Raw genomic sequence first — 25,466 nt, forward strand, 5'->3', positions numbered from 1 at the left:
TTGCTGCTAGATTCATTTGTCCTCTGAATATGATTAAAGGGAAGTTAAAAGTAAGAATTTTGAAAGAAATAAAGCAACTTTTTGTATTTCTTTGTAGTTAATATATACTGCATTCCCCTTTAAGCTGCACCATGAACATTTTTTAATTAAAAATTGCAAAAATGGAATGTGTCGCTAACATTGACAGTATGAAAGATGGATGTAGCTCGCAACGTTTGGTTGTGAAGAAGCAAACGTGACGTCATAGTAAAACCTGACTGTGAAACTACACGCTCATTGGTGTGTGGTTGACAAGTCGTTAACTAATTATCCTGTGGTTTCATAACACAGGTAATCCGCCTTTTTGAAAAGTAGTTGGAAAAAGATTTATAAAACAGACGTTATTTAATTTTTCTGCCATAAACGTGTCACAGCCTCAGCTATCGCCATCTGGTGGCCTTTGGGTAGAATGCAGGTTTTAGTCACTTTGGCCGCATTGGCTTTTTTCAGCCTGGAAGTTACTTTTGTGTTTTATACTAACTGTGATCTTTAGTAGTGGAAAAAAAATACTCAGGTACTCTTTACACTTTGCAGTTCTGGTTAGATCTGTGGTCCCTTTTTGCACATTTCACAGACTCTTATTTTACAGCCCACGAATGAACTATTTTGGTTGACATTCATTAACCTTGCTTAAAAGTGCAGCATGCTTGTGTAGTTTATTGTTGTATATAAACAAATTGGGGAAAAGGAATGTTTCCTTTGCCCATCCCATTGTTTTCAAGCAAATCAATTTATTTTAAAGGTGACTTTCATGGGTTGTTGTTAGTGAATGAATAAAGTAATGAGCAAAAGATTAATCTGGATTGAAAGCATTAAGACTTCTTATAATGAAACAATGAAGATTTTTGTACATGACATAATAGTTTTGTGGCTTTAACTTGAGATCTGGGTATAGACCCTATAAGGAAATTGCACTTTTAGTTAGATATAATTAAATGATGTGGATGTCATTGTGATTGGTCATGCTTTAAACCACAAACTGTCTCCTGTTACTGGGATGCAAAATGATCTGCCTGGTTATTAACTCGATTAAATTCTGGGGTTAAGTAACTCCGTAGCTGCAGGCAACCACTCAGCCTGGGAACTGCTTTGCTTTGCCTTTTAGGAAACAGACTCCCCACTCCCCCTATTTTTTTTCTTCTACACTTCATGTGCTTATAGAAGATCCTTAGCTGACTCACACATCTTCTATATATTGCTGACCTATGGAATAGCAGTTGGAATAGACCTGTTGGAATAGCAGATAACCCCCGTTGCTACTGTTAGCTAGCATGCTAATTAGTCCATCAGGCTTGCTTTTAGCATTGGCACTTAAGCTAGAAAAACATGTATTTTTAATGTTCTGTGCCACTGAATGTCGCACAGCATTGCTTTTAAGGTTGTTTGATGGACATGCTAGGGCTTAGAGTAAAACATAAATAGCCTAGGGATTCAGTTCATTTATATTATATTTTCGTTTTGTTTTGGATTTGGAAAGGCTAACAAAACAGACAACCCAGAGTTCTGCCTGAACACCCATCTTATACACACATGCCATGAATCCCAAAGCTCGACAGGCTGTTCATGCCTGGGTTCAGTTGCTGAGTTACAGTAGGACAGTTGCTGTCTGGAAGAAGAATAAATAGATTGAAATTAGATTTTTTTTTAAATGTACATCTTTTCCCATTTTCTTTTTACCAGTAAGCACACAAGGAGTTCATTGTACTAAAACCTTTAATATTACTCAATATAATTCTTTCTGGTAGAGGCATCTAATGAGTCCTTTTAGATGCTGTGGCTAAAGCAAAACAGACTGGATTTTAGAACCACTGCAGCCAAATGGAAACTGAACATTGTGGGTTTGTTATTAATCTGCAAATGGAGCAGTCAGTGGTTTGGTCAGAGCTTTGGTATAATTATGTCTGACCTGGTGTAATTAGACTGAAAAAATGGCTTTCATGTCTTGAAATGCTGTTTTGAAACAGGGATGGTATGGTGCTTGAAAACCATGTATGTGTTCTAAGTATGAAATGATTGTCTTTCATTCATTGATGAACATGTAAGTAAATTAGATTTACTGTTTTGTTAGACTGAGGTTTGGAAAATGTAGTTTGTTCAAATGTGGTAATTCTCACTGGTTCTACCTTGGTGAAATTATGAGCTCACATATCTCTGTAGGGATTGCTCTGATTATTCTAATTATTCACCCTCTGTGAACTCCTACAGAACTAAGAGCTTTTTGCACTCTGTAATTGCTTTGTGTGAAGTAGGGGGCTGAACTACTGGAGGATAGAGCTGCCATCTCTCAATCTTCTGAAGTGTCAAAACCTCATAGCTGCTCTCTTATAGATGGGGAGGATATATTTTGATGCCCAGAGGAAGCTTGAAAATCACACTTTCCCCACATTTCTGCCCTTAAAAAGAGAGTGCAAAGGAACATTTACTTTGTCTTGTTAAACAGGATTTGGCAATGAATGCAAACCAGGTTGGACACACAAGATGAAATTGAGATTGGAGAGGATCATGATTATCCATAGGTCCATCCTTAACATCAGGGATTATAGAAATTTATGGCAGTTGGCTCTAAGATTTAGGTCATACAGGCTTAGAAACCATTCTGCGATTTCCTGACAGCCTGTGGTTGCTTAGGAAAAACGTGTATTCCCATCAGGTTTGCTGAGATTGCTGTAGTTGCCCATAGCTTGCATGGAAGATGCTGACTCGTCTCCAAACACTCACCAACTACTGGCCAAGCGATAGTGAAGCTTGAATTAGTGCAACACAAATAGACATCAAGTGCCTTTAAAGTAAAAGTAAATATGTTTCAAAAGGCACAGCTATTACTTTGAAGAGGAACGGCCTCTCTTCCTGGTTTGAGTCACACTTTTCAGTTTCATGTACAGACAAGTTTACCTCTGTCAGCAGCCTCTAGCAACTGCCTGCCAACCATTCATGCATTGCTTTTTTCCCTAAGCAGCCGGAGGGGTCGCAGATTGATCTCGGCCTGTTTGACTCTGGGTTCAATTTAATTAACTGTTCATAAGTATTAATCCTCCTTTGCATAAAGACAGAAGGGGTGAAGTTTGGTGGTCCTGTTCTAGAAAGTCACATGTCTTTATCTAGCACATGCTTTTTTCCCATTTATCACGACCATGTGCACTAAAACTTTAGCATGACAGCATGGACCAAGCATTAATTTTCAGTCTTAATTAAAGGCCAGCGTCTTGCTGATGTAGCACTATAGTGGATAAAGATCAAGTTGCCTAATGAGGTATCCAGAATTGATTCCCAGTATTATTCCCAAAACACAATTGTGTAAATGTGGTATTAGTTCTGAAGTTAATCATTAATTTGGGGGCAGTTTTATAATGATTTGTTTAATCTTGCTTTGTTTTGGGAAAAAATACAGTGTCCAAACCCTTATGTTTACTTTGAAGTGATCTATTTAAACATTTTAAGGCATATCATTTAATTTGCTCTAGGCTGTAGTTCTCAAAGTCACACTACTGGGCTATTCCAACACCTCTTAAACAAATTCTGTCCAATGTGTACGTGTTTAAAGATAAATTATACTGCCCACTGACAAGGAAATGAAATTCACTGGAGGATGTTTATGCTAATATGGCTGCTGTAGTATGCTCAGGGTAAAATATAAATAAACACATGATAGTACTGTTCATTTTATATACTCTGCTATTAATAAATGATAATTCTACTACATCCTGCGTAGCGCTTATATCATCTTACTGTGTTATTTCCATAAATAATACATTTACACTCATATTACATCACAGTATTACAAAGGGGCAACTGTTTAAAAAATGTTTCAGAGTAGCTGAATAAAGGCACGTTGGTAGGCATTTGGTTTTTTTAGTTTAGATTATTAGCTTTAGCAATTTATCAGACTTGTAGAACTGTAAGGCACGACTGTTTGCTTCTTGCAAGTGAAGCTTAAAGCCTTGTTCACCCTGTTTTGCTCTGTAAAGAGGTAGAGAAGTTGACTCAAGTGAAGGGTCCTTTGTAGATGCACTGCATTTCAAATGTCATCCTCTTCGAACTGTTTTGCTAAAGGCCAGTCTGTGACATTCTTAAACACTCTGGATCTTCTGGGGCAGAGGGAAAGAACCACACTTAATTGGCTCAAGTAAGGTACACATTTGAGTCAGTTAGACAGCCTCACATTTAAATGCCAGCAATGGTAACATGGTGGTGTGTGTGTCAGTTTACCTGGAGCAACGTGTGCAGAGCTGCCTGGCAAATAACCGTGTACCAACTGGATGACCTTTCTTTGAAATTGCTGTGCCCTTGATGGCTGCATTTATGACTGGAAATGACTGGAATCGGTTTTGTCTTATTGCTCTCGCTAACATAATTATGTGGAATGTGGACCATCAGTCCTATGTTGGATGTTATTACTGAGACTCTATGCAGTCATCTGCTCCAGGATTCTAAATCAAGTAAATAAATGAGCATGTGGGTATTATAAAGTCAGGCGAGCAATAAGACTGGTTGTTGTTGGAGTAGCATGCTCCCCCACGCACATAGCTCATTAAGTCTAAGACCATAGTGCATTCATCAGTCACACTCTTCATCTGCAAGTATTGATCTTGGTCGTATTTCCCAAAATATGATATGCATGGCAAACAAAATTAATTTATTTTTGTTAGAATTAATATAGAAGATGATAATCATAAGAAGAAATAAAATAAATGTAGAAGAAGCAGGCGGACCATTAGCATCTGTCTGTCTCATTTAAAAAAAAGAAAAAGAAAAAAGCCCCCTACAGCCAACCGTAATAACACCTGTTTTATCCATTTGGATGGTCTCCCAGGAGAGGGCATTTTAACCCAGTCTCCTGCCAGCAGAGTCATTTGGCACGTGCTGCACCCTGCCACAGCTAATGTGTGGAAAAGAGACATGCAGAATTAGGTATATGAAAGCCTCTGCTGCTCTCTGTGAATAGAGTTAGACCTGTAATTTAAGTTTTAATGTGAACAATATAGCAGTCCCATCCGTTTCGACATATAGTGTATTAAGACTTGCAATCTGTGAAATTTAATTTGGCCAATAATGAGCGTTTTTGTTGATTTAAAAGCTTAAATGTATTTATTTTCTTTGCAATAAAGTCAAAGTTTACTTTTAATCCAGTGCAAAGCTCCCCTTGGGGTCAGGGTGCCCTAGCTTGATTACTGCTACTTGTCATCATATCAGTTCTCAGATTACATCAGTCCAAGCGTTTACTAATGATTTATGAATGCTACAGAATCTGGAAATACAAGAGGGATAATTACATTTGAAGCTCAGACATGGAGACCTGTTCTGAGCCTTTTGACATCAGCAAATATGTATTAGGGGAACTTGGATTTGAGTGGTTGAAGGTGTGTTCTTACAGCATTAGCGTATAAATACCCGGAGTGCTTAAATTTAGGTTCATTATGTCTGATGCAAAGATGTGTTTTTAGTTCTGGACATGCAATTAATACATTTACTGGACAGTTTTTGTGATGTCATTTATTTAATTTATTGTAATAAACAACTCAGTTGTTTGTTTGTAATTTGTTTGTGATTTTAGCTCAGTTTGGTGTTTTTAAATGTCAGTCTATTTATACTCACTGAAGGTTTTTAATTCGGGTTGCTGTTTAAGCTCACTTAAAAGACTATAAAAAAAAATCTTATATTTAGCTGCTTCATGTTAACTCCTGATAATTGTCTGGCAGTGTTAACAGAAAAACTCAAACATCCTTCAGTTAGCCTCAACTTTATAGAATACTGTCAAACTTTTAAGGACTGGGCTATTGTCTGACAGAACTAGTTCTTAAGATGTGCTTTGCAACCACATAAAACGTTAGCTCTCTTTAAAGTTATTATGATTGATCACACTCAAAGCTGATTGACAAGCCTCGCATTCTAGAGAAAGATGTGGAAAGTGGAAGATGTGAAATTACTTGAAAACTGCAAAAACAAAGCACATTTTCATGGTAACTGGGCATACACTGATAGCATAGCATTATCCAAAGAGAGTTCAATTCTGAAAACGTTTGTGAACAAGAACAGAATGCATTGATTTAGAAATCTCATAAACCCATATTGTCTTCACAGTAGAGCTTAGGAAACATAGGTTGGAAGTAAGACAACGTAGATTTATAAGAAAAGAGTATTAGGTCAAGTTTGAGCGAAGTGAATCTATTCAGATGAAATCATCTACCTATTAAGCTGGGTGTGTGATACGGTCTGTGGTGCTGAATTTGAGTTTCACAATTTTTAAAGAATTTAATTAGCAGACATTAGACTGATCAAATCAGACCAATGCTGCAAACAGGAATCATGCCAACACAACCAGAAAATTATTGCTCCCAGTCACACGAATCCATCATTTAGCCCTTAACCTGAAGCGGGATGAATATTCCATTTGGTCCAGTTTCCATTTGCACCAGTCTTTGGCAGCCTGGCAGAAATCTCTCATTTGGCTGTTGCATAATGTCCTCTATTGGTCCACATTTAAAAAAAAAAAAAAAAAAAGAAAAGAAAAAGAAGAAGCTTCTATTCCTTTCTGAGCAACTTGGTGAAGGTTTATTTTTTCTAAGGTTAAAAAAACCCCCACATCATTGATATAAACACTGAAATCTAAAAAGTAATAACACAAAAAATTGTCACCTGAAGCTACGTGGGGTCTGTTATTTCACAGTAATGTTTTCAGTTCAGCCTTATGCAACTCTCCTTGACTAACCTCAGCTTTTTTAGCATATCTTTTCTGGATAATAGTAAAAAGAAACCAGCGTGTTCCTGTTTACAGAGCCTCTAAAAAGTTCATTCTCAGAAGATTGCTGCATCTTTTCCGTCTGAGCACTTCAGCTTTCCTTTATTTATGAGGAGCAAGCAGAGGATGGGAATGCCCTTGACTCAAAACAATGAGAGCTGGGTTTGTGACCCTGAGCTAATGAACAGCTGCAGGTATGAGTAGATTGGTGTTGGAGTTCTTTGTGCTCCCGATTCACCGGTCCCAATGCATAACATTACTGTTTTGTTTTAAATAGCTTGTAATCACAATATCTTCACATCGACTTCTCGTATTCATTTCCATTAATTTCTTTTCTCGATGGTCTCCAGTGAGCACTTTCTCACCCAGCACAAAGCCCTCATCTTCCTCTCCCCACTTTGAATGAGCCATCAACACTCTTACTCCATTCAGCAATCAGCCGTCGGCTCTATTACCACCTCTGACTACCTTTCCCAGATGAAGTCGGTAATTTTGGCAGGGTGTAGCTTATGTAATCCCTCTTCATTGCGACTTTGCTATGAAAAGTTCTCCATGAGCTGCCCTCACGCTGAAAACATGAGCTCCGTGTACACTAACCCAACAGAAACAGAAATTGGTGAGAACAATGATTGCTGATTGGCTGCACAGAAATATGCTGAGCTCCCACTCTGGATTCCTACCTCACATATTGTAGCGCTTGCAGGCATAATGTTTTCTCCTGTGAGTTACCTTAATATAAAGAGAAAGTGATGTTTTTTTTTAGGTAGGCGAACCAGTCCTACACCAAAACTTTAAGATTTAAGAAAGTTCTTTTCATAGCTAAGCTCTGGGGTACGTACTACTGGATTTTCTCCAGAAAAGTTGTTGGGGTGGTGTGATTCAGTTCAGTTTAATGTACCAGTTGACATAGCGCCATATGTGTGTGCAGGTGTATAAAAAAGATTGCAATTAATTAAATTAATTGAATTATTTGGAGCAGCTACAACGATCAATCAAGAGAAAACAGACACGGTTAGTTTGACACTTAATGTAACTGTGTGTTTGTAAAGCTCAGAGCCCAACCAATTTATTGGCTATCTGCTGATCTATACATTTATTGATGTTGGCTTTTATAGCAGTCAATAAATAGAAAAGGAAAAAAAAGACGTCTTAAATATCCGTCAGTCAGACCTTACTAGCGATACTAGTTTATTTCCTCTCGTGAACGTTTTTTGTCCATCGGTGCATCCTCTTTGTGGAGGTCACAATGAAGAGTGGAGAAGAAGAAAGGTGTACCATTTTTACACAGGTAAAAATTGATTGAATAAGTCGGTCAAATTTTAGGCATAAAGAATAAATCAGGAAAGATTTCAATTCAATTCAATTTTATTTATATAGCGCCAAATCACAACAAAAGTCGCCTCAAGGCGCTTCATAGATACAGAGAAAAACCCAACAATCATATGACCCCCTATGAGCAAGCACTTTGGCGACAGTGGGAAGGAAAAACTCCCTTTTAACAGGAAGAAACCTCAGGCTCAGGGAGGGGCGGAGCCATCTGCTGCGACCGGTTGGGGTGAGAGAAGGAAGACAGGATAAAAGACATGCTGTGGAAGAGAGACAGAGGTTAATAACAGATATGATTCAACACAGAGAGGTCTGTTAATACATAGTGAGTGAGAAAGGTGACTGGAAAGGAAAAACTCAATGCATCATGGGAATCCCCCGGCAGCCTACATCTATTGCAGCATAACTAAGGGAGGATTCAGGGTCACCTGGTCCAGCCCTAACTATATGCTTTAGCAAAAAGGAAAGTTTTAAGCCTAATCTTAAAAGTAGAGATAGTGTCTGTCTCCCGAATCCAAACTGGAAGCTGGTTCCACAGAAGAGGGGCCTGAAAACTGAAGGCTCTCCCTCCCATTCTACTTTTAAAGATTAAAGCAAATTTTTTTAATTTAATTTTGTTTTAGCTGTTGCACTTGTATCTGTCCACTAAGGCTCACATTGTCTGTAATAATACCAGTATAAATGTTTACATTGTATAGCAAAGTCGTTGCTATAGCAACACTATGCCTTTTTGTTCCCTGGTGTGAAAAACAGCCACATATCAGCCTTATGCTTTGTTCTAAAAATTTCCAGGGAAAACACTAGCTAGGAAATTTTTCTCTTACTTATTTTTGGATTAAGGATATATTGCTGTTATTATACTAATATTACTACTATATACTATTATTGCACTATAACGCTGCTGCTGGCAGCTTAAAGCAATCGATTCTCACTTTAAATTAGAAAGTTTGTCATCTGTGACTGCAGCTCTTTGGAATTAATTAATATTGAGTCTATATCACCCACCGCTACTGTCCACTTCTGTTTGGTAATTAAGGCAAGCTAAGTCTTTCATAGTTGTATGTGACTGAGGCTGGTGAGGGAATGCTGCTGTGTTTTTGTTTGTTTTTGCTGCACATTTTGAAAGATCAGTGCCATCTCCTGCTCCTGCAGCAGCAACATTATCTGTTGTCAATTACACTGGTATGACTACAGAGTGGATTGTATACAATACAAAGAGCACCAGTGAGAGTCACAGTAAAGGTATTTTATATGACTGACTCAATGAATAATTTAGTTACCTTATTAAGTACCCATCCAATCATACACACAGGTAAAACTGTATTAAGCCGTAACGTTTGCCTTGTTCTTTATTCAATTGTATTTTATCTCTAGGTTTTTCTCCAAGCTGTCTTTAAGTTCACGGGAACAGTAGATCTAATTAGATGCATTTTAAGGGTTAGCAAATTTAAGGGTTGTAAGGATTGCTTTTGTTGAGAACAGTGGGGTCCAAATCCAGGCCTCAAGGGCCGGTGCCCTGCAGCTTTTAGATGTGTCCTTGAGCCATCACAGCTGATTTAAATGGCTAAATTACCTCCTCAGCATGTCTTGAAGTTCTCCAGGGGCCTGGTAATGAACTAATCATTTGATTCAGGTGTGTAGACCCAGGGTGAGATCTAAAACCTGCAGGACACCAGCCCGTGAGGCGTGGCCAAATCTGGTCTAGAAAAAACACAGGGGTCAACTTAAGACTGCGATCCCCTGAAAAAACACTGGAGAAACCCTGGAGTTCCTAGATCAGCTGGCAAGTCTTTAATGAAAAGGTTAACTGGTTAGTTTGTTCAAGTAGAGCCGTCTGCTCTTGTCTCTTGCTTTTCCTTATCCTGTTGCAGGTGATATTTTGGATAAAAAGTTCAGTAACATTCACAAAGGCCATTTCATTGGCCTCAGTTATTCCTTCACCATTAAAGAGGAACTAAACCACCACTGAAAAAGTTGTCTAGAGTCATGATAAAACCCTTTAATAAAAGGTATTTGTATAGAGAGCAGTTGCAAGTCTGCAGCTATTCACCAAGGGTTGTTCTGTTGACAGAAGAGAAAAGGTGTAATTGGCTAGAACGTGTACAGGACCTACTTGTCTTGTAGTCTGATCTTCACAGAAGGCAGTGATCATTTATTTAGCATCACGATGATTAAGCTGTTAGTCCTATAAAACCATTTTTGTCTTATTTGGCATCGTGAAATTAATACATGATGGTAATAATAAACTCACGGTAGACCATGCATTTAAAAAAAACAAAACAAAACAAAACAAAAAAACATTAAGTAGCTCCATAGGTGGAGGAGGTTGATGTGTTTCTTGAAAGACTACTCCATTAGGAGCTAATGTGGCGAAAATGAACATCCATCTTTGTCAGGTTGTTAAAATCTTTGTGTTTTATTCATGTAAGTCTTGATGGATAGAAAAACCTTTATTATATGCCTTCACATATAATAATGGAGATAAAATGAAAAATATCAGTGGACTGTAAAAGACCACCCTGGTAAGGTGTAAGAGATACTTTATGCAAAGTAAGATGTCAGAGCAGAAATTTGATCAAAGCTGTGAGCAACGGCTGCTAATTTTCTTTAAGCTGACCTCAGCCCAAGCTGATACTCATTCCCCCGGGCAACATCTGTTCAGTGCTCCCCCAAGTAAAGGCTTCTTCTAATTTCTGCCCTTTGTTTGATCATAATTGACTGTCTGCTTATTTCTCAGTATATGAACCTTAAAGTTAAGAGTAAAAAAGCGAGATTTTAGATCTGTGCTTGAGAGACACACAACTCAGACAGTAGCTGAGTCGTTGGTTCTCAAAGGCAACATGTTGGATGTAAAGACCTGACTGACTTTGATTTTAAAGGGTCAGTCGATTAATTGAAGCATCTGCCAGTCAGAAAGCCTTATTGGTTGCTTATGATCAGGTGGTTCTGATTTCTGCAGGGTTTTTTCTTCTGATTAATAATTCCAGTATTGATTCTGATTGGCATTTTTGTGGTATAATTACTGTGTGTTGCTGCTCCAGCTCTGAACACTGTAGAACCTGCACAGATTGAAAGCAGAAGTGTAAATAAAAGTTTGGCTGATGCCCATTATTAGTAATCAGGGAGATTAAAACAAATGATTGAAGAAATGTTCTTTAAAAAAAACAAACAATTATTTGTCTTGTATGAATAAATGTATTATGGCAGGAAACCTGTCTTTCAGAACAATGCAGCTTAATTCCTAACGATTTCTATATCCTAATGCTTACAAGCTGTAATCTTGAGTACCAGCTGTCATTGTTCTGTTTGTGGTCCTTTTAAATATGCTTTTGTATCCTTTGTGTTTTTAGTGTTTTTTTTGTTTTGTTTTTTTCCCCACATGCTGCATCCTGCAGTTTCTTTGTTTTCTTTTTTAAATAAGCCATCAACCTGCCAGACACTACAAAACAAAAGCTGACATTTTTAGATGGCCCTGAGTAGAGCTGGGCGATATATCGAGTTTTTAAAAAATATCGATATATTTTTATACGAGATATAAGATGTGACAATATCCTTTATATCGATATAGTCTATGTTACGTTATAATTATACTTGTGGAGCCGCAAATTTGCCTCTCTTTCGTCCACTTTTCTCTTTACACAACATTACTCGGCCTCGCCTCTCCTTCACTGAACACAACTCCCCCTCCTCCCCCATCGCTTCACCTGCAGGCAGAGACAAGATGGACACGGCAAATCTCCGTTAACGAGTTACTGCGCATCGCCCCGTTCGTGGGGCTGGACGCCATCAATGTGTTAGCTAGCTAACCACGCTAACGAGCTAACCACGCTAACGCCATGCAGCCCAGAGGCGCTGCACAGCCTAAAATCCTTTCATTTTCTCAAAAGCTGACAGCGCGCCTTATGTATGAATTCTGGTTGTGCTTGACGGCCGCGAACCGATTTTATGTGGTACACAGCGCTCAGCAATCTGACAAAAAATGTTTTAGTACGACTTTGGTAAGCTACGGTGCTGCACCGGTTGATGGATTGTCGGAGCATTACGGCTACCGAGGAGCCTCGCGGAGTGATACGTACTGTGCTTCAACGTAATATTACCCTACTGTGTATAAGGACCATAAATGGCACCTGTTAAGAGACGTGGTTACGAAGAGGATTTCAAACTCAAGGCTGTCAGTCACGCAGTAGAACTTGGGAACAGAGCAGCTGTGAAATCTGTCTTTGTTACTATGCTCATCGTCTTTTAGTTTACATTTTGACTGCACAATTGTGAGCTTTTTGTTATGCACAAAAACAACATTGTTTTCTTTTATTTATGCAACATTATTATTTAATAAATGCTGATAATTTATTTTTGAGTAAATTTTATGTACATCTACGCTCTATGTTAATAAAAGTGCCTGTGTGACATCTGGGACACAGCTTTGACTAAGAACTCTCTTTTTGTTCTTACTTTATGGCTTTAAAAAAATATAGAGATATATATCTTATATCGCCGTCCAGGTAAAAAATATCGAGATATGAATTTTGGGTCATATCGCCCAGCCCTAGCCCTGAGCTTACATATTAAAAAATGTGAGCTGCTCCTTCATAAATAACATCAACAAACAACAGTCAGCGAAGTCACTGTCAGATATTTTGTGACTCTTTGTTTGTAGATGGGCATCTCTGCATGTGCCTTTTATTAGTTTTTCTTACTCTAGATATTCCAGCCAATCCAGTTATTGCATGATTATTTTCGCACAGCTGTACCCTAGTTTTAACCATTTGTCACTGCAACAAGTGCCTTTTTTTGGTGGGGTGTTTTAGTGTTGCTGGGAAACCATGCATGCCTGTCAGCAATGGACAGAGCACAAATGTGGTGTTGCAACTTGCTAGCTTGCATTTGAACTATAACTCTGCAAAGGTAAACTAAATCTAAAGCTCCAAGCTGCTGCTTCAGACTGTGAGCGTGATACTCATTGTTACTCTGTGCTGTTAAACCGGTATTGATGTCAAGTAACTAATCAGATCACATTGGTAACTCTGAGTATTTTATCATGATTCTGTTGAAAAAGAAAACAAATGCTGAATAGCCACCTCAGCTTTACAGGGCTCAAAGAATTGGATCCAGATGACTCAAATGTCTCTTGAGTGTTTCTCAACAGGTCGCACCTGCTTTGGCAGCCTGTGAACGACCAAAAGAATATTTGGCACAGGTGATCTTCTATTCTGTAAAACACGATACATTTACTGTGGTTTGTCTGCATCCTACGACTGAGTGATAATCAAAACACGTTCTTGTGTCGTTAGTCTGTTTTCCTTCACCTCTTCACCACCTCCCTCCAACACATTTATCATCACAGTCAACTTTGGGAGGGTCAAAAACAAGGCGAACAACAATAGTTTAGCAGCGGAGATATTTAGCTGTAAATAGATTCTGTTCCCTGAAATTGCACTTGCACTAAACTTATTCACTCACTACTTCCAGCTTGCAGTGATGAGACCAAAAGCATGCCTCTAAACAAGCTTTGAGGGGGCGTCGTGCTGTGCTTTGAAAAGTTTGACGGTGGGCTCTTTGGTTGGCCTTTGATTATATCCAAGAGAGAAAAAAAGGAGAAAAATCTGTGGGAAGTTTGCCTTGCTCTTTGTGAGGATTGTTAATACTTCCGTTTCTGCCAAGTTTGTAAGAACCCTACCTGACAGAGTGAACTGTACATTGGTTTTTGAAAGGAAATGATCAGAAGCCGACGGGGCTTTCTGTACAGTGGCTCCATGGTGAGTAGCAGACAGGAACTGTTCTTATGCACGCACAGTACATGTAAGTGTTTTGCTCTTAAATTGATACATACTGTGCTTTTCCCCCTGCCTGTGGAATAAAGACCTGTTTTCTAAGAACCTATACTACTGCTATTCTGCTCTACTGGCATAGTTTTTATAATGGTAGAGTTTAATTGTTTCAGTGGTCAACTGTTGTTTTGCACATTTATATTACATTGAATCTGCCTTGTTCTAGTTTTGTGTCAGTAACTCTACTTATGGTAGACTGTATAAAAGATATATGTATCTTCTGGATCTGAAAAGTACCTGAAACCCACTTTCTTTTTATTGGCCATTAGGGGGGTGCGAGGTTTGTGGTTGCAAAGTAATTCTCACTGTGTAGAGATCTCGGATAAAACAGACCTCGGCTCCCTTTCTTAACTAACTTGTAGAGATGCTAGTTTAACGTGTCAATTTTTTTTTCCCACTATGCATGTGTTTGTCAGAAAGCCTCCACTGAGTGTGGTTAGTGCATGGCAGAGTAGAGGAAAGACAGGTGAGGCATTTTAAACATGTTAAATTAGGTGGCTGAACAAATTAACAGCACAACAGCCTTGCAGAAAAGTACAAAAGAAGCAGGAAATGTTACTACTTAGCAATACTTTAGCTAGTCAGGCCAAAATAGTCAACTTATGATCAGTAATTGCATTAATTACTGAGGCCAAGGCCAAGTCACTCATTGTTGTTTGTGACACTGCTGTAATATGAAACCTGTCTTCCTACTTGTTTCAGCAAACATTGTATCTGTTGCTAGTAATTTTACAGGGGAATAATGGGATGGTACTAATGAGGTCACTCAACCCTATTCTTGATGCCAGTATGAGCAGATTTGAAGGTGTTTCATGTGCTGTGATTTGGCAACATTTGTAAGCCAGAGCCTGAGATGTATCACTGAGAGCACAACGCTCCTTCAAAACTTCTTAATAAGCATGCCATTACTCCCGGTTCCATGGTGTTGTGATGTAGGTAGGTCTTACCCATCAAACTGTTGAACATTTTAGGGTAACTATTGTGCAAATTTGGTACTTGCCAGTTAGCCGAGCAAGCTAGGAGCTGAGATATGCAAGCTAGGCTAACTGGCTCTTTTTTAGAAGATGGTCTTTGGAAAAAGAGAACTTGCTAGTTGTAGATTCCAAATGTTGGCACCAAATCTAAGTAGAGTCATTTCGTGTCATTTGAACACCTGTTCAGTTATCAGGAAGAAAGGAGAAATCATGTTTAGAGTTACAAATTAAGAAAATATTGCTCCATTTTTGGCTTTCTGACACGGGATACTCTGGATATGTTCATGGAAGTTTTCCTTCCCACTGTTACCAAGTGCTTGTCCAAAGGCAGTCATGTGATTGTTAAGTTTTCTCTTTATTATTGTATTTTTTTTAAGTTTTGATATATAAATAGAATCTAATTGAATGTCCTTTTTGCTAAAGTATTTGGCTGCACAGAGCCTAAGATGGCTGAGCGGTTTGCAGCCTACACAAACATACTCCGATTCAGTCCTCCAAAAATCTACGGCATGCAGTTCAATTTGGATGACTTAGTGCGTAGATCTAATGCCGATTGGTTGTGAAGTGGAAGGGAACAGAATTCATTACAAACAGCAGAGGTGCAAGAAGCTGCTGTGGGTGCTTTTCATTGCTTTTAAAGTCAGTTTCACTTCAGCTTTTTACCCCTCAGCTGTGAAAGGCCGATGGGGTATTGTTGTCACCCTGCCGGGTGAGCAGGCGGGCAGCGTGGACTCCCGAGTTTGTGAATGCAATAACTCGAGAACAAGGCGACAAGGAGATTGAAATTGTTACCACAGATATATCTACTAGGAGCCTGAGAAGTAGTATCAGTGTCTGCCAATATTTTTGTATATTATAACGTTGTTCTTTTCCACAGCCGGGAAGGACCTCCAGCACATCAACTGTAGTCTTTAGGCTGGTTGTTTGTGACACTGCCTTCTGGTGAAGTGCTTGTTTCCATCAAGGTTAAATATAGTGGCTGCAGTGTCAGAACCTCATATGTGTTGGTTCAAATGTCTGTTTATCATAACTGTAAACCTGAGAATGTTAACTTTATTTAGATGAAATAGCTTTCCTAAGCCAGTTTTTACAAATGTTTTTTTACACTGTTCTGCTTTCTAATAAACAGCCCATCTGTCCTTCCTCATATTTTGATTGTAGTAACAGAAAAATAGAACCCATGTAAATCCTTAGCAGCTGCCACAGAGACGAGGCTAAACGATTGTTAGTGTTCGCTTTCATGGTAGATAGTCGTGGGCAGACTGGACTGAGATGATCATATTTTAGAAGGAATTAATGATGAATATTCATTTGTTTTCCTGACAGACATAAAAAGAAAAACTGTTTTATTTGTCTTACACTGCAATTTATTGGTGCCCTAAAGGGTTAATCTGATTCAAATTTGATTCAGCAAATGGAACACGAAGAACAACCTGACCTTCTTTTTTTTTTTCATTTTTTCTTTCTCCATTTTTACATCAGACTTATTACTACTGGCACTTTTACCCTCTACCTTAACCAAGGCACACTGTGTTGTTCATGTAACCACCAACAAAACCTGGTTTGATGTCAGACGTGATCGTGACTTATGCCCCTCTTCATTAATCTCACTTTCCCGGAGCTTGATGCTTGTTAAGGTCAAAGACTGGACATTTGCTGAGGCTATATTCATTCCTATTGATCTGAAAGCAGCCAGTTGGGTAGTTTGTTGGTCCGTAGCCATTGCCATTATAAATTGAGCAGCTATTCTAATACAATAAAGGATTGATGAGCTTTTGTTATTGTTTTTTTTTGTTGTTGTTCTTTTTTTAAAGTAATGTGATATTTTTTAATTCCCTTTTTGATAAAATTCATCAAAATGGAAATATTAAAATAAAAGTTGACATTTTTACAGGAAGTTTGTATGGCATTGACTGTTTGACAGTGCAATCGAGCCAGGAAATAAACCAATGTTAAACTGTAATCCTTATGAGAGTTATATAGGATAAACAAAGGAAGACATAAAATAAGCAGCACATAATTAGATTATTAATATTATTTTATTTTGTTTATCTTTGAACTAATACAACAGTACCTGCATCTAACATCTGATTCCAGCTTCTTTAATCCCCCCCCAACTTTAATCACCGTCATTACAGTACAGCATATTACCCAATTATATGGAAAAGGAAAAGTGCTTTCCAAATATAATTACATGTATAATTAGAATCTGTAGTGGATCAACTGAACAGACTAATGTACGAGGTTCTCCTTGATGATAATTTGAACAGGAATTAGTCCTTTAATAGAGCGTTTCATCATCTGAAATTTAATGGCGAACAATGAAATGTGCTAATCTTTACCTTGCTGCAGTACTCTCCAGAGATTTGAGCACCCACTACACTTATTTTCTGTTTCATGTTTTCCTTTTTGGAGGCTCACAGCTCTTAAGAAATTCTTATATATTGTATTTATCTTATATAATGTTGGTGCAGTCCCTCAGTTCTTTCACTTCCTGAAAAAAAAAAAGCAAGCGTAGCTCCTCATCCCCTTTAAGCCAGCTTTTATCTGATTGGCTGCTCCTCAATTTTTTTTTAAAAAAAAGGTTTAGGCAGGTGATGAGTGAGGCTTCCTGAGCCAGAGCTGTGTACCTGAGATGACCATATTCGTGATAGACTTTCTGTTTGATATTTCAGAGCCAAGAGTAGAGAAGAAAGTGTCCTGGAAGCTTTTGGCTCACAGCTGTTACAAAGACTGACCTCATTATTATCTTGCTCTAGGTCATGCTTTAATTAGCATGACCAAGAACTTAAAAGAACTAGTAGTGCATAAGTCTGTGTTTGTATAGATATGTAAGTGTGTGTATCTGAAATTTAAATAAATAAAAGAAAGCAACAATTCTTATCATGAAATAAATATTTAAATCCAAATTTATCTGCTGCAGTCATGGGCCTTTCTCTTAGGTATTTTGTTTAGTCAGTGTTCTCCAATAATGCACAACGTCTGTAGATGTGTAACTGTTCCTCCGCACCGGATCTTTGGTTGGAATTTGTTAAATGCATTCTCACTGAAAGGCTGAGGGCATAAACAGACAATCTCTCACAGCCTTTTTTTGTCCATATTCACTAAAGATTCCCAGGATTCAGTGGAGCTTTATGTATTATTTGCCAGATGTTTCTTATAGAAATAAAGACATGTTGATTTAATTTGTATTCCGTGGAGGAAGGGAATTAATGAATCCAATTTGCACTTGAGAGGAGGCCAAAATGCAAAATGAAAAGGGTATTTGTGGCATTTACAGTGTGAATTCATGCTGCTGTTAAAGAAGATAAAAATGTGCTCACAAAGCTCCTTTTAACAAAAAATATAATAGGTGGACGACATCTTAGGCGAGGAGAGCGACAACGAGAGTGAGGGCCGAGGGAAGGAGAAGCCAGGTAACGAGGAGATGGAGGACGAAGAGGAGCAGCAGCAACAGCGCCAGCAGGCGGGAGTTGGACACACGACGGGAAGGAGACTCGGTCCTCAGGTGCTGAGCATCGATGAGAGGCTTCAGACTCCATCCAATGTGGCCAGTCAGTGTCAAAGTGTGGCAAGGTGAGGCACAGAACTTTTTATCTCTTGCCGTTTAACTCCCCCCGCTGCAGCTTTTTGGGCCTCAAACACAGGCATCGTAGGATAGAGGGAAGTCATAAAGTTATTCTAAAGTTACAACCATCTACATGCCAGATATTTACTATTACTGCCTCCCGATGCTTGCACTCACTGTCAGTGATGCTCATCTTGCATAAACATGTCTAGGGGAGAAATATGCTAAGCTTAAATTATAGTTTAACAAGTCTATAGGGGAATCTTGCAAAATGTACTGTATATTTCCAGGGTCTTATTTCTCCGATGATTATTATCATAACACACCACTTCATCAGCACTACTTTGCTGAAGCCAGACGGTCTGGTCCGTTGCCATGGAGACTAATTCCAAACAGACAGCAGGCGCTCGAAGAGTTCTGAACATATGAGAGTCTCTTATTGCTGAAAAACATGCCGAGTCGTCAGACTGCCAGCGTTTAATCTCACAGGACAAAGTATTTTGCTGTCTTTGGTACATTCAGAGTTTGGACTATTATGTGAAATTAAGCATGTCTCATTAAAATGCACTGCAGTCTACAGAAGCATTCTGCCCAAAATTATTTTTTTGATGTATGAAAAGCCTCTCCAAGAGATGGAAATGGCAAGCATGAATTAGACCCAGACAATCTGGTTCCAGACAAGAAAAAAAAATTGTAAAGGTTAAATAATACAGATATCAATCAATAATACAGATATTCCTGGATTTTACAACATGCACATATATTTTAGGATGGCAGAAAGTAATATAAAACTGCCACTGTTTAGTTTAGGGATGTTTTGGGGCTGTAAATAACCTCTGTCTAAGCATGCACCACATTTGCTAGTCCTCTAAAACAATACTACTACAGATATGAAAGTGGCATTTCATTCATCATGGAATTGTTTCATTTTTGGGATTAAATCCAACACTAAGCTATATTTCTTTCTCTTCATGTGTGCTAGCATGGAGTGTGTGCATGTTAACTTGTGTAGCAAAATCCTGTATTGAGTAGATAAGGTTAGCCAATTCATTTAATTGCCTCATTGTGCTAAGTTGTAGTTAGCTGATCGCTAGCAAAAGCATATCTGTGTACAAATTCTAACTGGCTTAAAGCCTTTGACACTTATTGTGTATCATTTCAAATAGATATGTGAAATAGATCTGTAGCCCGCCAGCTAACACGCAGACAGTTAGCTGAAACATGTTTTGGGTATTTTTGATGATACTGAATTTTTTTTTTGTTTTACATACTCAATTTTACATTTCCTTTAATGATGCATCTAATTAATATATTTTAAGATAAAATCAAAAATGCAGTAGATCACTAAAGTCAATCAGTATTCACAGTATGTCATTGCTGTGTTGTCCTAAACAAGCTAAAATTTGCAAATACAGTGTGTGGAGAGTGGCTGCAATGCACACCTGCATGTGTAAATGCATAATTTCTACATAGGAATATTGTGATAACGCACTGAGGGCTGAAACTGTGGGATTTGTTTTTTGTTTTTTTGTTTTTTTAAATCTATATATGGGTGTTGATCTAACTGCGAGGCTTGAGGTGCGTCCTCCTTTCATTTCAAATATTCGTATCCTTTTGCGTTCTGAATTTCAGGACTCCTGTCATTTGTTCTTTTGACTGAAATACAGCGTAGTGTTGTACTGCACCTGTTAGTGCATTTTACCTCTGCCACTCCATATGGTGCTTTTGTTGAGCACCTCTAGTACCTAATGCACCTAGCAATTGTGTATAAGTATTAAATATGTACTTCAGGCCTAAATATTTGTTGTGTTGTATATTATAAAGATCTGCTAAGCTAAACTCCAGCTTTGACGAGGTAGACGGAGAAACAAACTCCACAGTTTCCACCCTGAGCTCTTTAGATAATAGCCCTAATATTTGACCGTTGCACCTTTTTCTCAAGACTTGGGTTTCCTTGTGTAATTCAGCGTTCAGCCTCACTGCTCTGACTGTCAGAGCTTAAAATTGACTATTTTTCTATATTGCATTCACCCAGAAGCCTCTCCTTTTTTCTCCCTATGAATGGTTTTGGCTGTGGCTCAGTATCCATGGTTGCCCAGACATGTCAGTCCATCTGTCACCTGGTCCGACAACTTTGGTTGCCGCTAATGAGTGAAGCCTGAAACGCACTGTCCACAGTGTTGTTTACTGGTTGTTGAAAACCTTTGCAAGTCCACCTCCAGTCTGTGCGGTGGTGCAGAGGAGCAGCACATGATTATACAGCCTGACACACAAGGGGAAGGGGTGTAAATTTGATTCTGAAAGCAGTGTGGACTGAAATTGGCTGGTAGGTGTTTGGTCCCTTCCATGAAAAGACACCAGTAACAGTCTAATAATATCACCCTGTGTTCACCGCTGTGATGCTCTGACAACTGTTTCTGTTTGTAAAGAATATTCAGCTCACAGGTTTTTGCTGTATGAGGTTAAAATTGCACTCAGGAGCGTTGAATTCCTTTCTGTGCGTTTAGCTTGACTGACCACTGTTTCTCTCCAGTTTCCTCTGATATTTTACAAGTTAGCCTAGTTAGTTTTCATGTGTAAATAATAGTAAAGTACCACAAAGGAACCAGCATTGTTCTCATATACCAGGGGTCAGCAACCTTTAACACCCAAAGAGCCACTTGGACCTGGTTTCCACGCAAAAGAAAACACTGGGGAGCTGCAAATACTTTTTGAAATCTAAAATGAAGATAACACTGCATATATTGTTTTATATATTGTTACTTTTATGCTTTGTGTGAACAACTAAAGTAAGTAAGTAAAGTTTATTTATTAAGCGTTTTTCACAGACAGGCAGTCACAAAGCGCTGTACACAAATATTAAAATAAACAATACAATCAATAGACATTATACACAATGTAAAAGATCAAATGTAAATAATGTAAAGAATATAAATACGTAGATCAACAAAAGGCTTGTTTGAACAGAAAAGTTTTTAACTGCTTTTTAAAAGAATCCACAGAGCAACTAAGGTGTGTTGCTTATATGAACTCCATGAAGTGCTACAGAGAAAATTACATTTTATTTATGTAATTAACACATTTTGAACTCTTAAAGAAATATAACAAAAGGAAAGACACCCAGCTGAACTAAAATGATCCAGCAAACACAAACTGTTGTGAGCCGCCACCCTTATATCGCCTTTGGGCTTTTGGAGCCTTGACCTGACTTTTAAAAAATAATTGGGGGAAAAAAACACTATGCTGCTGAAAAAGGAAAAATAGATATTTGCAAAATTCTGCCTAACTATGTATTTTACCAGGTTAATGTGTGTGGCGGGGCGTGGCCTGGAGAATCGGACGCACCTGAGCAGCACCCGCAATCACGCCTCGCCACCTTAAAGTCTGTGCTCTCTCTGCTGTTGTGTTGGTATGTGTCGGGCTGTGAGCTGAAAAGCTACAGCCGGCTGTATGCGTACAGCAACCGTGTGTGAAAAGTGGTCAGTAAAGAGATGCTGAAAAGCATGTTCATGGAAACAACGTCGGGTCTGTCGTGATATGTTTACAATAAGACTTATGGTCCCGAACCTCTGCGCACAGCGTCTGCAAATCCGGGCTGTACGAAGTCACTTTCATCTTTACGCAGGACTGTAAGCTGTCATCTGTGAGGCATGAGCGGTGTTTGTTTTTAACATAGTTCGCGGTGGAGCTGCTGACATAATGTGGATCCGAAGATCCATAGCTGGCCTACCTGGGGTCGAAAGTCTCGATAAATGCACGGCGTTTCGGCGGGTATACCGGCTTCCGCGAGTGTGACGCTTATTTTGAGCGATGAAAAAATAATAAGATATAATTTTATTTTTATATTTCAAATTCACAATAATCTTCCAATTTAGAACTACAAGTTAAAAAAAGAACTAAACACAAATAAAATACACTTCAGCTAAATACTTCTAATTTATTTTCCCAAACCACCGGGAGCCGCAGTATACGGACAAAAGAGCCGCATGCAGCTCCAGAGCCGCAGGTTGCCGACCCCTGTCATATACAAATCATTCACCAATTAAAACAGCACAGAACAACTTTGAAGCTGAACTGCTTGAAGGTGTCATGTGTTGATTTTAAATCTGAGCTACTGATATTTCTCTTTCTGTAGTTTTTTTATTTTCATTTTACTGTTTATAAACATTTATGATGAATTAATGCAAGAAATTAATTTGTGGCAGCTTCTGAGGGTGAAAACTGAAGCCAGCGTCTAAGTCCTGAGACATGCAGTTCTTTGACTGAACACTTGAGGCTTTTCTCCAATATCTTTTGGTAAAATAACAAACTTAAAAGAAATAAAATTAATTTAGACTAAACAGAAAATGTAACTTTCACTAACAAAAACACAACAAGCCTTCATTAAGCTTTATCATCTAACCAGTCTGGTATCAGACCACGTTTACAGGTTATCTTTATATTTTAATAGAAACAGCTGGAAACGCGTTCGACTTTCACTCTACCTGTGCTCACCGTGTCGGTAGCGGCTCCGCGTCTTTGCTCTTCGCGGTTTGCAAACAGACTCTGTGTTTTTGTGTATAACTGGAGTCATGTGGGCTGAATGTTGTCAGACTTTTTATTCAAACGCTGCTCCTAAATACGTTTGTATTGCAGGTCTGTATTTTGCCTCAGTTGTGGTTGAAACGCTCACGTTTCCATAGTGACAGTTGCACGCTGCAGAGCCGTGCATTGAACGAAGCATCGGAGCACAGAATTAGTGTGGAGAATTTTTTATGATTGAATTATTTGAATTAGTCGATGAATCGTTGAAGCCCTACTGTTAACTAACATAAAGAGTGTGACACATGAAATGGATGCTGACAGAGAACATAGTATTGCAGGGAGATGATGAATACGAAAAATAAGGCTCTAAATTCCCTGTTTAAAAATCATATAGATGTTAATAATCACTGTATGTGCAACTACGTTTGTGCAAAGTTTTATTCAGATTAGTTCATTCGTGAAGGAGGAGATGGGATACATCCAGACGTATACATGCATATATAAATGCTACATGTGCTACAATCATGATGGTAAGATTATTATTCTGACTCCAATTAGTAGTTTGTAAGTTTGTAACATGTTTTTTTTTTCTATAAATCCAACAGAATAATAGTTCAGATTTGACAGTACATACGTTGAGTCTTTCTGTTAGCAGGTATTTATTTGCATGTGTAGTAGGAGGCCAAATAAAACACTTTGCATAACACCATTTCTAAAATGTCAAAGATGCAAAGCTGAGCCATTTACTAGATAGGGGGGAAACATCCTCAGTATCCACCTCTGACTGTCTACAAGACCCTGTTAATGTCATTTTCCTGTCTGATACAGAAAGGTATTTGACTTTATTGTTGCCCAGTGGGCCATTAGAGACAGTTTAACATTTCTAGAAGAATTCATATAGCGGCTTCCTGTTTTAGAACAGAGTAAGTGGGACCTCTGGTCTTCCGGGAGATGGCTTAATAGTTGCCATTCTGTCAGTCTCCATCCTGGCTCTTCCACTTCCTTGTATTTGGTACAAAACAGGAATACATCTGTTGCTAAGATACTGTAGTGATGCAAATGTCTCTGTTTTGTTCTTGCCATCATTCAGGATCTGCTTCAGCCTTTCTTGTTTCCATTTAAAGTGAAAACAACGCTGCTCTTATTACGGTTCTTTTCAAGCTTCCTGTTCACCAAATTTAGACAGCTAACTGCAGGTAAATAATAACGTCCTGCTTTTATCTGATTTTTTCTTTTAGAAATACACCCTGTACAGCGGGGAATTTGCACCTACGGCGCCAGCAATTTGTTTCTTAAGAAATAAAGCAGCACATTTTGTTCTAAGGAGCAAAGCTGACAAAAACTATCTGAGAAAACGCAGTAGATTTATTCAGTTTTGCTGTTTAGTTGCACAAATCATTCCACTTGGACGATTAGATGCTCAGTCTTTTTAAAATGCACTGAAAGATGAACAGCTTGTAAGAATCTCCATTGGGCTGATTCCACTCCCTTGTTTGTTTGTTTGCTGATTTAAAGTGCTTTATTTTGGTGAATCAGCTGTGACTCGGTGCACATTCAGGGCAGCAAGTAATGTGGCACATGCAGGGGATCAGTTGAGATTCTGCAGTGCATTTTATTGTCTAACTAACTGATGCAAATAGCAGCAAAACTGAAATACAGATGTGGATAAAGAAGAAGCAATAATCTAGAATCAACAATAGACCACTGAGTTAGTGAGATAAGTTAAATTCACTTTTGTCTGTATACAATACAACAACACTCACCTCAAGGCGTCTTATTGTAAGGTAAAGACTGTAAGGTAAGGTAAAGAATAATCCAGAAAAAAACTGTACAATGAGCATTTGGTGTCAGGCGTCTGCTGTGAGGGGATATTTAACTTTTAGAAATGGTAAATGGCCTGCATTTGTATAGCGCTTTTCTAGTCCTTAAGGACCCCAAAGCGCTTTACACTACATTCAGTCATTCACCCATTCACACACTGGCGATGGCAAGCTACATTGTAGCCACAGCTGCCCTGGGGCGCACTGACAGAGACGGGGCTGCCGGACACTGGCGCCACCGGGCCCTCTGACCACCACCAGTAGGCAAACATGGGGTTAGTATCTTGCCCAAGGATATTTGGCATGCAGCCAGGAGGCAGCCTGGGATCGAACCACTGACCTTCTGATTAGTGGCTGACCTGCTCTGCCACCTGAGCTACAGCCACCCCACAATAATAAATTTAGCAATGTAGCAAAGTAATGTATAAATATTGGAACTTGGTCACAAAGGTTGTTAAACCCAACAGCTTTATGGGTATATATAATTCATATATGATTTAATACTGTGCTGTTAATTCACTGTAATTGTAGACGTGAGGCATGATTGGAAAAGCAGAGCCGTGTTGGCCTTGGTGCATCTCTGCTCTGTGCGTGACAAAGGAGACACCAGGGAGCTGATTTCCTGCTTTATAGCCTGCACCAACAAGAACG

General features: G+C 38.7%; 1 protein-coding gene and 2 long non-coding RNA genes across 5 annotated transcripts in view; 2 read left to right on the forward strand and 1 right to left on the reverse strand.

Annotated features, from left to right (window-relative positions):
- ctdp1 (CTD (carboxy-terminal domain, RNA polymerase II, polypeptide A) phosphatase, subunit 1) overlaps positions 1–25,466 on the forward strand; it is a 97,703-nt gene that overhangs the window by 20,021 nt on the left and 52,216 nt on the right. For 2 of the 3 annotated variants that reach the window (XM_085148757.1, XM_085148758.1), the window contains exon 12: positions 18,256–18,479. The exons of the other annotated variant lie outside the window; for it this stretch is intronic. In XM_085148757.1, the coding sequence (XP_085004883.1) occupies positions 18,256–18,479 (224 nt within the window). The remainder of the gene's footprint in view (positions 1–18,255; positions 18,480–25,466) is intronic. 3 annotated transcript variants of the gene reach the window in all.
- LOC146493690 (uncharacterized) lies at positions 10,727–12,763 on the reverse strand. The gene is made up of 2 exons (XR_014871956.1): positions 12,664–12,763; positions 10,727–11,583 (listed from the first exon to the last, which is right to left on the reverse strand). It is a non-coding gene; the product is annotated as an uncharacterized LOC146493690 (long non-coding RNA).
- LOC146493691 (uncharacterized) lies at positions 14,253–17,472 on the forward strand. Its single transcript, XR_014871955.1, has 2 exons — positions 14,253–14,361; positions 14,933–17,472. It is a non-coding gene; the product is annotated as an uncharacterized LOC146493691 (long non-coding RNA).

Source organism: Neolamprologus multifasciatus, chromosome 22 (genome assembly GCF_963576455.1).
Source record: "Neolamprologus multifasciatus chromosome 22, fNeoMul1.2, whole genome shotgun sequence".
In the NCBI taxonomy this organism is placed as follows: domain Eukaryota; kingdom Metazoa; phylum Chordata; class Actinopteri; order Cichliformes; family Cichlidae; genus Neolamprologus; species Neolamprologus multifasciatus.